Source organism: Poecile atricapillus, chromosome 5 (genome assembly GCF_030490865.1).
Source record: "Poecile atricapillus isolate bPoeAtr1 chromosome 5, bPoeAtr1.hap1, whole genome shotgun sequence".
Taxonomy (NCBI): domain Eukaryota; kingdom Metazoa; phylum Chordata; class Aves; order Passeriformes; family Paridae; genus Poecile; species Poecile atricapillus.
In genome coordinates this window covers 28,421,294-28,437,369 of record NC_081253.1, presented here as the reverse complement: position 1 = coordinate 28,437,369, position 16,076 = coordinate 28,421,294, and the positions used below count along the sequence as shown (strand labels likewise).

Sequence of the window (16,076 nt, the reverse complement as noted above, 5' to 3'; positions counted from 1 at the left end):
GCTGATTTTAAGTCCAAGCTAGTAGTTCTTGAAGCATTAGTTTGGGTTACTCAGCTGAACTGTAAGTACTATTCAACAGTCTAACCTCAACACACTGTGGAGCAACACATAACCAGCTAGAAGAGACAAACATCCTTGAAGTTAAACTGCCCATACTGGCAACAACACTAATGGAGTTTGTGTACAAGAAAGGTAAGGCAATGAACTTTACTAACAGACATTTTAATCTGCTTTGATATACCAGTGTCTTTGGCACCAGAGAAGTTAATAATCTTCATTATTTTCTTGAGCATTGTCTTCAGTTTGGTAATTATAATGTGATGAACTCCTGAAATGGAATTTAGTTTTATCCTATATAGGCACTTTTATATTTTTTTTGAGAAGTGTGTTGTGTAACACATAGGGCAAGTTGGCAAGATTCAATGATGAGTTCTAGAAATAGGAAGCTTTAATATCTATTTTTAGTACAGGGTATACAACACCTCTTTAAATACATGTATTACTGTTCTATCAGTTAATTGGAACAAAAATTGCTGCCAAGACCTACAATAAGCAGCACTGCAATGCTTTATTTCACCACAGTGAAGTGAAGAGTGGGAGTATTTTTATTTTTTATTTTTTTTTAACTTATGAAAGAATATTCATTACTGTGAGGCTGAACAGGTGGTAGAGCAACTCAGAGCTCTTCTGGAACAGATTGCCACTTTGATGCTTGGCACATCAGAGTTCCTAGCAAGCTCTGATACAATATCCTATGATCAGTTTCTTTAGGGATCATATGCTTCATATGGTAGGATAGCATAGTTTCATCAAAAAGCAAAAAAACAACAAAGAAAAAGCCCAGCCCACAGCAGAGTAGCTCAGCTTCCTATAAATCCTGGTTGTCTGAGGGAGTGGTGGGTGTAGCTCTTCCACTTGAAGCTTGACTACCAACAGTCATTACACAGTTCAACTGAAGGCTTTTTATTTCAGTCACATAAAGACTCTCAGTATTTCCAAACTGCCCAGCGGATTTTCCAGTGTAACAAATCTTCAGCTGAGAAATTCGGATGCAACCGAACAGGACATTGGCACTTCCTAGAGACAAATCCAACCTTCCTGCTAACAAACATCAGCAAGAAGTATCAGCTTACTACCTTTTCCTTCACACACACTTACCATTAATATTTGTCCAGCTGAAATTTGGAACTTCTCTGGGAAGGGACTTCATCTTTCAAATGTGTATATACTACATCACACCACACAAGGCAACTCCTTCCTCCCTTAAAGTGAAATTTGCTAAGAACATCACTAGAATACAACCATACATCTAAGCTCCACTCCATTTTTATCATGTCCAGCAAACACATTGGGAAATGCTCCCCGGTAAGAACAATACAATCAATTTCCTTGCTTTACCAGAGGGACTGATGAAATGGGTATCAAATGCCACCCTGTGGACCTGCCTTGGAATATGCACTGCATAAACAGGTACTCACATTCCATAAAGTAGGGGCCAGGTTCAATTCGCCATACAATTTGTCCTTTTTGCGTGCCAGTCACTCCCCGATTCTTGGAATCCCAGAAATTGGCTGGAGAGTTCTCATCTAAAGGAGGAAAGGCAAAAAATAACTTTCAGCAAAGTTTTCTTGGCTTTCTGTTTCAAGAGGCCCAGATACAAAAAATTACTTGTATTACATTAAAAAAAAATAAAAAATATATTGAATTAACTGGCAAAAGATAAATAGCTTCTCTTGTACACTTGATAGACCAATTTATGCAGAGTGAGCAGACAGACACACAGCCAAAGTAAATAGAAGTCTTCCTGTAAGAGGTGACCTGCCAAGCTATGGTATTAAATTCCAAAACTTCTCTAATCCAACCGAGAGGCTATTAGGAGTGTACAGCTGATTGAAACTGCATCACAGAGTTACCACACCATGTTATGCACTGGTCCTGCTCTGTGATGTGAAAATCTAGCATTCATTCCCTAGCCAGGAAATGCAGAATTGTAACTAAGGGTATCCAGTTAGAGGCCCAAAGTGCAGAACTGTCAGTAAGCCAGAGCTAGAAAGGAGAGATTCAGAAAATTACGTTCAGAGAAAACATTCAAAGCAAATAGTATCTGCAGAGCAGCTTAGCAATATCAGTATTATCCCTTTTCAAATTAAGACTTTTCTCCTAACAAACACAGGTCTTAGGGCCTTTTTAGGTTCCAGCCTGTATTCGGACACCCAGAACACCATGCGAATGAAAGAAAACCAGGGCAAGAAGCTGTTTGAAAGGGCACAAAGGTTACTTCTGATGACATGGACAAAGCTGACATAAATCCAACTTAACTCTTTTGTACAGGAAGTTTTAGGAAGTATGCATTGTGACATTGTACCAGTGCATTTCAGCAGCTGTTTCTTAACTAGACTAGACAAGAACTACATCTATGACGTCAAATACAACATCCTAATTCTTTCCAGTGATACTGCATATTCTTTAATCTTTTTTAAAAAGACCCTCTTGTATTATATACATTTGAGTGCATTCTACAAATCTAAAAAGACTTCACTAAGAACCTAGGCTACTGTGGCTTTGTTCATGAAGCTCATTCCTTTGGTAGGAACTCCCACATAAGATTACAGAACCGTCACCTACATTTGAGATATCCATGTACTATTTATGAAAGAATAATAAACAATGCAGCTTTCTTAGTTTCATCTTAAAAATATGAATTCCCACTACAGATTCTCTTTCTCCTTTCATTCTGACAGCTCATCTCAGCGCTCATGTGGTAATCCCACTGAATTATGATTAGTGCAATCTGTACATCTCATCCCACCAAACCAACACGGAGCATTAAGAGGCACATGCTGGATTTCTGCAGTTGCTCAAGTGGACTTACACACTGCCCAAAACATAGAAGAGCTCTGAAAAATCAAGAAGGGGCCATGGCAAGCTACTTATATTTTTATGCCTCCAGCCATGGGTGACTTTGAGAATTTTTATAAAGCTTTAGTCTCAACACCTCAATACCATGACAAGTCCAGGAGAGTTTCATAATTATCTCAATGACAAGGAGAAGGGACAGAACAGTTCTTCTAACACTTGTGATCCTCAAGCTTGTAATGCCTTCAGGCTTAACTTCTCGTGCAGAATCAACATGATTGGACACAAACTGCATGCACCAGAAAATCTTAAACTGCACTTACTTATTTTTCATTAGAGTAAAAAACTTTCAGAGTAAACAAAGCTGTATCTCTCCCACATTTTGCTGGGGTTTTTTTCAAAGCTGTATGAAGAGGAGCACTGAATGTGTACAGCCTGTAAATCATCACAGGCCTTATAAAAAAATCTGTGTGGTTTGCAATGACACACTAACCAAAAGAATACACTGTTGATGAATTTATTTACTTTTTTATTGTGCCTTCCTATCCCAAGACCCCCTATTTTTTTCCAGACAGAACACTGGGAAGCCATAAGATTCAGCTTAACTTCCAGCAACACTACACTAGTGACTGCTCACCATATAAATGTGGTTATCTAAAACATTACTACCAAAAGTGAGCAGATTCTTTACAAATTCCAGTTATCTGAAACACAAGAGTTTTAAACTATTCAGCATTCTCATTTCATCTAGGTAAATTAGGTTGTATTCCTGACAGTAAACATCTCACCTAACATGCTCTAGTTCCAAATTTCTGTATTTAATCAATTGGAAAGAGTCTGTTCATGATTATAAGCAGAAGGATGGATATTTGGTATAATAATATGCATGAGGTTTTTTATTCTTATCTTGTTCAACAAATGAACAAAGCCTGAAGCAATGAAATATGCTTTTACTGGTAAGATTTCCAAAAATAAGGCACAAGAAACTGTTGTTTTTTAAATCAGTCACAAAGCAAAGTCAATGGGAATTTTTACAAGGATATTAGTGAGCTTCAGAAAAGGTTCTCATGAACTGAGTCTCAAATTCCGAGTTGGTAGTTACAAGAATTCAGAACGCTTTCTTTCAGTTTATTTAATAAAATCCCACATTTACAGAAGTGCCTGGGTTTCCAGCTCTTCCATGAAGGAATGGAGTCCTTTGCAGCAGTGAAGACTAAATCACTGATACTCTGCCCACAGGCACGCTGCCACTGCAACAGAAGGTGGTAGAGACAGAGGGATGGAAAATGCTAACAGACCACTGCCTGTCAGTAATCGACTCAAATTACAGAATTTATTTTGGTCAGCTTTGACTTTCTTCTGAAACAGATGGATTTTTTTCTACTTTTATGATGTTACTGACATAGGGGGAAAATAACATTACTAATGCATATGGAAAAAATAACTTCAAACATCGGTTCATGGATTTTAAAAAGAAAAACTGAACAGGAAAAAAATGCATGGAATGAAAACAAGTACACAATAATGCTGATAAAAATATTGACCAAAAAAATGAAAGTGTTTAAGAGCACAAAGAGCAACATCAGAATTATCACTCCCTCATTTCTTCTCTTCCCCCAAACATACATGCACACACTCTCCCTCCATAAATATATATTCCATAGGGAACTTCGATTCTAAGCAATTCTATTCTCCTTTTAGCACATAATTGTTGCTGTTTGTGAAACTGGCGGCTGTTCCAGAATCTGGGCCAAAGAGTAGATATAAATATCCCTTCCCAGAACATAAAATATGCAACAAAATACTGTCTTACTGCATCAGTATCTTGTCCAGTGAGGCTACACTTATGAAAGAAATAAAACAATGCAAGATGCGCAATTTCTATCTTCAGTAATTCTTAGACAAAAAATACTATAGAACAGAACTCAGAGCTGCAGCCCCTGTACAAATCAGAGTACATTAGATAATGTCCTACAGCAAAAAGTGGGTAATAATAAATGTATCGCTGTGTGGAACTTCACTCTGAGCAAAGCTCCTTGAAATCACTGTAAAGCAAAAACTTTCTGAGTAACAATGTTTTCTTTATTTAACTACTAAACAATCAGCCAAACCTGGCATTAAGAAAAGTTGCACTGGCACACTGTTGGCTCTTCCTCAACTTGTCCACCAGGACCTTCAGGTCTTCTTCTGCAAAGCTGATATGCAGACAGTCTGCCCCCAGCCTGCCCCAATGTCAGGGGTTACTGCTGTTTTCCCATTTCTCCCGCCTGTCTGGCTGCACAATCATGTTTTATCATCTCCTACTCCCAGCTTTGCACAAGGATGTTACGGAGTGTTGGAAGCTGTGCTAAGCCAGTGTCTGACATCAGGGGTCAGGAGGCTTCTGAGGAGCTCACATTTTGTTCTTTGTCTTACATCTTTCATTATTTCTGTCAGGAAAAAAGGATAAGCTACCTGAGATCCATCACCTCACAGTGTCATCTTGCATAAATTAAAACAACAAATAAACAAATAAGATACCATCCTTTATAAAATGGAGAAAGAGGAACTGCTAGCGATGAACTACGTGAAAGAAGCTTTACAGTCCCAGTGCACAGACCAGTCATAGGCACACCAACACTCATCTTCTGGTCCCAGTTTCTGTCCTCAGTAGTGTCAGGTTTTGTGATAAAAGGGTTGTTTCCATCTACGCAAATTATTTTTTATTTTTCAAAATACCAAAACATTATAGAAAGCACAAATCCCTGGTGTGGAAACATCACTGATTAATTTTTTTTCCTGTGCAATAAGCAAAGGTCACTATAGCAATCTAAGAGGTTCAAACTTTTGCATTCTGATCTCTTTACTCTAACACTTTCATAAAGATGCTCATACCAGAGCAAAGGTGATGTTAATAGATTCTGGCTGTCAGCCTTAATTATATACAACTTAACAATTCTCATCTTTCACTACCATATATGGATACACTAATTCACAGCTCTTGAAAAATCCATGCAGCTTAGCTCAGAAAAGATCAATCACGTTGGTAACATCATTGTATCCCTGCATAATTCTCTTATCCTCCTTTGGGATTTACATCCCAATCTCCAATTTTTCATCCCTTTCTGGAAGATGCTTTACACAAAATCTTTCAAAGTGTTTCTATTTTTCAGTTTCAATTTAAAATTTTAAATTAAGTTCATATTATCAGAATGCTGACTTCTTTCACATTTTAGGCCAATGTCAATAAATTTTGGGCACTGAAGATGGTGTGTGCAATGCATTCAGTTATTAAGAGGAGTATTGGTACTAAGCTTTTAAAGCATCACTCACTCATTTCTCTTGGCAAGTGTTCTCTTACAGTGAGGATCAGCAGCGCTGGAAGGCTGGAGAATAGCAGGGTTACAATCTAGTTTTGTCTGAGGCTGAGATCTGTGGATTTGCCATCGGTTCCTCCCATAAACATCCTACCAAGAAGGGCCACTCCCCTACCTATTTTACTCCATCATGTCACTTAGTCTTTAAAAGAAACAGGCTTGTGGTTAATCTGCATTGGAGAATATTTCTGAACTTGAGCCAACCATCAGGAAATCTCTAGGATGGCATTTCCAATGTAAAACAAAACATTAATTTACATGCATTTACATGCATTGCTTCTGAAGACCTCAATCTCAATGCCAGCAACTGCATTCTGCTTTTCAGTGTGAGCACAGACTTCCAAGCAGTAAAACAGACTGTCACCAAAATGTAAGACTAACAAGAACATTCCAAAAAATATGTACAGTGGATTTTGGGCAAACAACTGGGAAAGTCTGCAACGCTAACTTTTGTGCAATTTTCACTTTGGTAACCTCTAATAATTTAGTTCTAGAAACAAAAATCCATGGGTGATCAGTAAATAAGTAGCACAGTGTTTACTGACCTAATGAATTAATATTTCTTCCTTATACCCAAAATATGCTTAAAAGCAACTGGAAACTGTATCAGGACAATTCTAAGGAGAAGATATATTTTATCACCTGAGGCCTCCCTCCTTTTCCAGAAAGTCATTAAGTAAACAGGTTCAAGGGTTTCTACTGCAAGCAATTACTATAATAAATCACATTATGTCAATCCATTTAAAACAGGCATCAGTTAGTACCATATAAACAAATATTAACACACTAAGCCAGAGCTTATTTCTCTGATTTTCAGAATTGCCCATCTCAGCCTGTGAACACAGGTTATCTGGTGGAACCAAAATATTTCTCATGAAAGACAGCACCATTGCTGAAATTAAAGATCAACACTTAGTTGTACCTTCTAGCCTTACCTGGCCATTCCAGAGGATGCCTGTGGATCCTAAACTGCATTCCTCCATCAGAGCCCAATTAACAGAAGAATAAAAACCAGTAATGTTTTACAGGATGGATATTGAAAACAGCATCCTCGTTCCCAATCACAACCAGTGTTTTCTACAGAAGTTGCCTTCTGGGCCCAGCCTGTGCAGCTCAAGTTTGGAGGCTTTAGCTCTGTGTTAGCACTGTTGCATAATCTCAGCTCCACGAGACACGTCTGTCCTCCCCCTTCCTCCTGTCATTTGAAGGAAAGGCTTTTAGAAGGATGTTCTCAAACTCCGCGGCAGTTTCGAGCGGTTACACACCATCGTCTGCCTCTTCTCCTCTATTCAAGGGTTTCTCTGGGCTCGAGCAGCCTGTGCTAGAACACATAAGGTATTACGTCCTTCAAGCTCTGCTATTTGCAGCCACTCCCCTCCAAAGGGTACAGGATGCCGAAGCCCCATCCTCCCTCCACTTCCTTCCTTGCCTTGTCCATGGGAGGATTCCTCAGCATGGCCACAGCCCTGCAGCATGGGCAGGCTGATGTAAACAGGAGGATCCTTAAATCCTAGAAATGACGGCAAGGCAGCCACAGCAACAAGCACAGCGGGAGCTCACTGGAAGTGCTGGCTTTTGTTTACACAGTATTTTGCTCTCCCACATGACTTCCCCACAAATCCAGTTATTTCAGGGAAGAGGGGAGTGCTCCATGACGTCTGGCTGGGATGAAGCTGCCTTAAAGTCAGGATAACTCTGCACAGGGCACTCCTGGGCAGCAGGACAAGCGGGTAGCAGAGAGCTTCCATTACTACCTCTCCTCCTTCAGGGTGGTAAATGCCACCTCAGGGCAGGAGCTTGTACAAGTCTCTATTCCTCAGATGCTCGTGACTCTTCAACAGCCTCCTGGTAGAACTACAACTGCAGCTGACCTAAAATTCCTTCAGCCTGTGGCAAGGACCCAAACCGTGCCAAAGCAGGCCCAGCACCTCAAGAACAAAAAGGGTTCCTAAAGGAATCTGCAATCTGGTCTATAGTCTGAGATTAAATCTTTCACAGCACACATTTCATTAAACTGCATACTTGTGGAGCTGTAGGTTCAGGCTCTCAGCAAATTTTGGTTTTCCTACTAATACTCAGATTAAAAAAAAACCAAACAAAACAAAAAGTAAAAAACCCCATTCCACCTCTTACAGGAGTATCTGTTCTTATTCAGCTTGAAGGTTTTCCAAAAACGCTTCCAGTCCAAGGAATTAAGATGGATTCTTTGCTAACGAAGAGATGAAAGCTAATGTACTGCTTTGTGCTTGCATGAGCACCTCTAGGAATTGTATCTTCAAAGGACAGAAGGCGAAAGAACATCAGAACTGGAATATTGTAAGAGAAATGTAACACACTGCTGTGTACTAAATGGCTGGAAACATTTCTCCCTGAATATCAAGAGAGCAACCCCAAAAAAAGTTAAGAAGAAAATTCTTGGACAGTCTTTAAAGCTCCCTAAGCAGCTGCAAGATCGTACTATCACAGTTCTCTTTACTCTTCAGGACACTTTGGAAAAAACTTGTGAAGTAACAGAAATACAAGACACAAGTTTTCAACTGAGATAAAAAGCAAAAGCAGAAAAGAGGCAGAAAAAGGTACTAGAGATGCTCTTACAGCCTCACACAGTAGCAAATTCCAGCCTGGACACAGATTTCAGCCTTCTGGTGTCACAGTCCTGCTATATTAGCGGCAAAGGATCGTTTTCATGTATAATCATGACCCATGGTCAGAAAAGCAAAGAGGCATTTGTTACTCACTGCACAGCAGCAGTTTTTCCTATTGCACAACCAAATTTAAGCTTCTTGTACCTCTACTGATTGCCCCTGAGCTGTGGGCAAGAAGCATAAAGACTCCAGTTGCATTTCCCCGTGCGCAGCCTGTGACGTACATTAACGTGTTGCTGACTTTTATTGCACTCTATTGCTTTACACAGCAAGAGGCATTATTAATTTTTCTAGTTGTGACTGACAGAATGGAATCATCATGATCTCTAACACTTTTCTCCTACTTCAGCTGCAGAAGCAGAGCATAGAAACCATACCATACAACCCCATCCAAACACCAAACCATGAAACCTTTTTGCTACTGAAACTTAATAGAGTGGGGAAATCCTTGCTCTCATTTTCATACACAGCTTATATTCTGACACTGGCCATTTCCTTCTTTTTCAAGAATTATACATATAATATATACATTTTGATTCCTTCTTTATGTACAGTAACACTTCAGCATGGGGATCAGAGCATCTCCATATGCTCTCACACAATGTGGTATTTCAGGGCACAGCAGTAGCTCAAAGGATTAGTTAAATAGAATGCAGGACACAAAGATTCTGAAAAAAAATACAAGTCATTTTTTCAGACATATGACAGTACAACAGCAGGAATAAAGTGGAATTCCATTTCTCTGTATTCAAAGTGAAGGCATCATTGAAATTCAAAGCATTCAAAGACAAAAATAAGTCCTTTCACCCATCTTACTGGCAGAAATTCAAAAGCGTAACAAGAGGAAGGAAATGACCTCAAGTTTAACCTCTTTCCTGAAAATCTTACTAATCCTTCTTCATAAACGATGTGCACTTCATTCCCATCTACAGTTCAGGTTTCACACATGTGCCAGTCCCATGGCACAAGCGCCTTGTGCATCATGAGTCACCTGCCAGCTGACCGATTCACCTGGAAACCACATCCTGCACAGCACACAGACACAGTGCTTGGCTGCTCCTGCACTGCACTGCTAATGACTGGCTACTATAAGAAATACATAAATGTTAGACCAAAAATTAAGCTAGAGAATGACACTGAATAAATTCTGACAGATAGCACTGCACACCCTTAGACATAAACACTATTAGATGCTGAATGATATGGCAGATGACTCCCAACATCTTTGAAAAATGCTAATAAATCACCTACCATTTAATTCTCGAGATCCAGTTAGCTATATGTGAGGGAGAACGGGGGGTGCTTCAATCTCTTCCTGAAAGAAGCAGCACACAGATGAGGCAAAAGCTCTCCTGTCAACTCACAATCATCTCAGCTGCTGGTGATTCGAGCTAAGTGGTGTCTGCAGAAGATAGAGACTGCTAAAAGCAGTGGCCACCAGGCAGGGAACAGTCTGGAAATTCAGATTTAGGCCACCAGTGGCTACCAAAGTTGGACTATTCCAAGTATCTAAGGTACTACAATAACTTAGCAGGCTATTGCATTATAAAGATAAGAGGACACAAGGACAGCAAAGATGCAAGCAATATATTAAAGAAAAGAGAAGCCTCTCTCCTGTAGCATCATTTCCTTTTTTTTTAAAAGCACTTCACTGCATCTCCCATCTTGGTAAAACTTAAACTCATCTTCACAACCATAATTCCTTCTCAATATGCTCCTCACTGTTATATCCTGCTCCCCACCATGGCCCTAAACACATCCTGACACTCCCGCATTCTTGTATCCTCAAGGTGTTTCTCTTGCTTTTAACAGTAACAAGTCTGAGAGGAAAAAAAAACTAAAACCAACCTCTACAACAAACCCGGCGTGCACCAACATCCTAAAATCCTGTTATTCTGGGACAGAATTGTTTAGAATATCTAGAAACACAAGGAATTTTTTCCTAATTAACATTAAAAGGTTATTATGGGGGTAAATGCTGTCAGAGCTAAACCAAAAAAGCCAAAAAAAAAAAAAATCTGTCTAAGCTCTTCTCAGCCATATTAAATCTGCCAGTCTAAGTTTATTGTGGAATGTTTTTCATCATTTTCCTCCTCAGCCACAGCCTTATATGGTGTCAGATAAGCACTTGTTTGCTGGCAGCACACGAGCTGCTGAGCTTGCTTTAGCTGCATGCAGAAGAGGATTACAGCTTCCAAGGATAAGGGGCATGCACTTTTATCTGTGACCACATTCCCATCACAAATCTTTGCCAGAAAAATTCGGAAATATAACAAAGTATTCCTGCTGTGGAAGATGTGATACCAGCAAAGCCACGCTCTTGTCTACACAGCCTAACCTGCCCCCAGGAAATTCTGTTGGTAAATAAACATTACCAACAAAAGCACAATTTTGCTACTAGCACAGCTGCACTTCCACAGAGGGCTTTCTCTGCTGTGGTTGTCTTCATACACATCACATGTAATCCCACAGGCAGCAGAAAAAGTGAGGGGTCATTTATTCTACAGCCTTCATGCTGGTTTATTTATTAACCAGCAAGCATCTGGTCCTGTATGCAGACACCCAGTGCAGAAAGGTCCCAGAGAAACAGGCAGTTTTGCTTGGTGTTTGTTTTTTTCTGGTCAAACATTTCTCAAGTGGAAACAGTAGATAACACTTCAGGAAAGGCCATAGGGTTATGGCCATCCCTCTTCCCTCCTTCTCAGCCTCAAAATGTACTTGGAGCAATTCCTGCTCTGCAATCAGAACATTATTCCAATTCAGACTGCTGCTGCTCTCTGGCAACAGTCACATTTTCATCTTCTCAGAGCAGGAATATTCAGGAGAGGTGAAATTTGGACAACACTGAGTGGCCTGTAATAGACAGTAGATTATAATGAATGATGTAATGATCTCTTCTGGGTTTAATTTCAGTAGAATATGGGCTCATTTGAGAGCCATTATTAGCTCATAAAATAATCTAAAGTGCAATTTCTTCCACATGTAGACCTTCTGTAAATGACTTATACCTCAAGAAGAGGCTTTTCTCATGGAGCTGTCAGCAAATGCAATTGCCATAACTGAGAGGACTTAAAATAGAATGGATGACTGTGTTCTATTTTTACTTTTTTGTTGTTGTTTGCAAATCTAAAGACTAAACACCATTTTGAAGTGTTATGAAATGTACATCTGCCCTTTACACACCACTCCAATGCACAAGTAGGAAAAGCACAACAGGTTAGAAGAGATTTCAAAATCATATGCAGATTATTTTAAATCTGTATTTTGAAACTGTTGCCAAGTGTTACTTGTTCTGTTTATATTTATAAAATTTTAGAATCAGATATGAAAGAAGTACTTGGCAACTGTGTATTACTGAAACATTCAGCTTGAGTACTCACCTTTATTTCCAGACAGCCTTTAGCAAAATGCCCCATGTTGGCTACCCATGAAACAGTGTAAAATTCATTACAAGCATATTTGCTGTTATTGACCTGTAGATTTGCACAGAACATTGTCTAGTTTCCTGCTTTCCTTTTTCGCTTACCCTTCTGTTCCCTTTCCCTTTTTCGCAGAAGACGCTGCCCTGTTTTATACAGAGTTTACAGTAGCAATGGTACATTACTGTCTCAAACCCAGCCAGTGGTAAGATGGGTTCCCTGTAGCTAAGGGAGGTATCAAACCTGTTACTATTTACCTAATCAACTACAAAACTTCTTGCCCTAATTATCAGGAGCCATTCCATGCCTAATTATTAGCAACCATCCTGTTTCCCCTGCCCTACAACTTAATAATGATACATGAGTACTTTATAAATTCACATAAATTCTGCAACCACTTTTTGACAAGTATCATGCTCATTTACCCTTTTCATCCTATAGTCCTAAAAGTGAGGTGATGATAAATTGTAAGCATCTATAATTTAGGTTACACAGCCTTTACGTTAATAAATTTATTAATTAAAAAAACTCACCTGACAGATGATCCTCAAAATTGGTGAAAAGCCAGAACTAGTTACTCATCACATCAATAATTTGAAAACCTCATTCTTACTTACTTAAGTGACACAAATCCCTCCATTTCTGCAATTATCTTCTAGAAAAAGTGACCTGAATTCACTGGTGCATTGTCCACCTGATATGCTCTTTTCCTATTCATATTCTAAGAGACCTATTACTGGCAGAAATATTTACATTTTACAAATGCTAGAAAATAATGATATAGCTCAAAGGATGAGCTCAGTCACTTCAGATCAGCCACTTATCTATGTCCAACATCTTGACCAACGAGACCTTCCAGGTGCTTCAGAGATACAGACAAACACCAACCAACCATAAGCAGCTACACCCCAAAAGTAACTTTTTAATCTTTACCTATCAAAATAAAGGAAGCCATCAGCACAAGAGCAGTGTTATTCAGCAAGGGTTCACACTTCTAACCCTCCAATCATTTCACAACTTTCAATGAAAGAGCCGCAGGCCCAAATAATTCATTAGGCATTTATAACAATTCTGAATAAACTGCAGAAAAAATCTTTAATTCATATATGCAATCAAAAGGCTAAATTCAGTAAATATATTTTCTAGAACAGAATGAAAACATGCAACTCAGATGAAAGCACAAGAGATTAAAGGTACATATTTCTTCTCAAATCCCTGTAAAGGCATAAAGTATCCTAATGAGCTGAAATCTCATTTGTGGGAAGCTTTCAGCTGTGTGATGAGAAGGAGGCACTCCCTTGCCAGATGGCTTGTTCTGCTCATGGCCATGAAGGAGAATGACTGTAACCACGAATGCGAATTAAGTGTTTTAACTGCCCACATATGTACACCCTCCAGCAGTTCTAACAAGTAGCTTTCGCCAGTGGAAGTTTCTACCAGAATTACTGAAAGTTTACTGCAATACATATTTTAAAAAAAAAAAAAAAAAAAAAAAAAACAAAAAAACAAAACCCAAAAAGCATCAGCAGGGGTGTTATACTCTGAGCACAAACCATTTTGAATTACAGAGCCAGTATCACCCAAAAGCTGACCCTGCCTCCGCACACAGTGATCCGCCAGCTGCTTTTATGGCCACCTAGTTGGATGTTCTCATTTTGCTTTTGATACTAAGTCCCACCTTCAGCATTCCCCACAGTTCTCTTTCCTTTCCTGGAATGAACCAGCAAAGAGCAAAGCATGTGTCAAACACACTTCCCAAGAGTCCTGTGGAGGTTCATTTGACCCTCAATCACTTTTGCATTTTCAGCCCTTGTTTTACTTGGTGTTTACTTAGACTTATTTCTTTTTTTGGTGTGTGAGTGTGTGAAAGTGCTATTTATTGCTAGGAATGAGGGCTAAAACAAGAAGCAGTACACCCACAGAACAGATCAGATACACAGAAAAAAGTTTTCCTACAGACAACAGCTGACATCTAGGAATCCAGGAGGTTAGTTTGGGTTTTGCACTCTCAAATGGTTGATGGTTTGAACCCTGGACCTATTATGATGGCACAGATATCCATGAATTTTCAGCAATGTGGCATCCTTCAACACTGGGTGGAGAGCCCTGACTCATCACTGAAAGGAAAGGACATCCTTTTGATTCCTCAGCTTCACTTTTGATTGCACTTGATTATTGCTTACGGTTTCTGACATTGATCAAAATTCTTCTTAGCCTGTTCCAACCTTTTGACAGTAACAGTATCAGCTAGCATTTCATTTTCAGTGTTCTAGTCCATTCCCAAAAATATTTTTTAGGGAAAACACCTTTTCCAGATTCAAGTGATTACTCACTGCCCCTCAGAAATTCTTCTAGTTTCTGAAACTTGTCAAAAAACATTTTATTCTGTGTCTCTGCAACACACATCTCTTCAGGATCTTGTGGGATTTTAATATTCCCTTAGCAGCTGTTGTTTTTAAGTTTATCTTCAATATTATGAGTTGTTTAAGCAGGAATGCAAACTAGTCTATTGTCATTTGACAGTAATAGGTTCCTTAGGGAATTTATTAGAAAGCCAGGGAGCTTCCTGGTTTGGAATATAGAAAAGTATTTATATTTTGACAATATCCTTTTGTCATGCTTCAATGTCTCAGTAATTTAACCCAAATTCAAAAGTGACCAACAAAAAGAATAAATGTTTCAAGAATCTGATTTCATTATAAAGCCCAATAAACCTACACAAAGCAAACATCTTTTCTAAGCATTTCCTACTAATGTTGCACCTGAAATAAAATACTCTGTTTCCAAAAACGTATATTTTTCCAGTGAGCATAGCCAGAACTATTCAATGTGGTAGTGTACATCCAAGAAGTGGGCAAGCATTATACAAAAACGACAAATATATACAAATATACAAAAAAATATATCTATGGGTTTAAAAGTATATAAAACTGCAAACAAAAAATCCATTCAGATTGGTTATATCCCACCTAACTAGCCACAGGTTTGTACAGTGAGCTGTAAACTTTGCTAATATTTGTGAACCAAGTCCCTGGAGCATAAGTTTCAGCCAGGCTGTGGTTTTTGTATTTTTGCATAATTTTATATTGTGTGTCACTGATTAGTTGCAAACACAGACTGTCCCATTTGGGGATCTGGCACTAGCACGCTGACATTGCAGAATTTAACAGCACAATTAGGGAAACACTGTAGTCACCAGAACAGGTTCTTTGGATGAGCATATGACTAAAGTCTGACCCAGTTCACTTTACAGAAGCACATAATGTTTTCCTCAGTCCAGTCCACCAAACAGTATAGCGTGCTTATACACTGAATTAATCTTTAAGCAGACACAGGATAATCCAGAAATAGATCAGGAGCACAGCACATTCCAAATTTGCACATACACTTTCAAAGATGCTATTTTTGCAAGGTATACAGATGGAAGAAATATAAAGTGTTCACTGCTGTCTCAGTGCCTGCATTCTTGCACTCTCCCTGACCTGATTCAAGTTCCCTTGGACTGCAGCCTGGGGCTTGTCTGACAGACATTCATAAGGTTTTTATTGGTTCTTTGCTGAGACCACCAAACCTATTTTGTCACAATGAGGCAGGAGTTTGTCCTGATGGTTTTAGCCACCTATTTTTGCTGATTCTCTCTATCACACTTGGGATATACTATCCCCTATGCTCAAGCTGGAGCTGCAACTAGGTAAGTACGCTGACCTGCAAGTCAATCTTGTGTCAAGCATTGTTTTTCTTTCTTGCATTCCTGCCGAATCAATCAATAATTTCTTCAAAAGGGATGCTTCTATTGATGC

The 16,076-nt window shown here is 39.1% G+C and overlaps 1 protein-coding gene across 3 annotated transcripts in view; it reads right to left on the bottom strand.

Annotated features, from left to right (window-relative positions):
• The window catches only part of HECW2 (HECT, C2 and WW domain containing E3 ubiquitin protein ligase 2), a 149,319-nt gene that overhangs the window by 74,845 nt on the left and 58,398 nt on the right, over positions 1–16,076 (bottom strand). For 2 of the 3 annotated variants that reach the window (XM_058839804.1, XM_058839805.1), the window contains exon 3: positions 1,479–1,586. In XM_058839804.1, the coding sequence (XP_058695787.1) occupies positions 1,479–1,586 (108 nt within the window). Of the gene's footprint in view, positions 1–1,478; positions 1,587–7,147; positions 7,540–16,076 lie in introns of those variants that run through there. The other variant, XM_058839806.1, reaches the window with a different exon arrangement.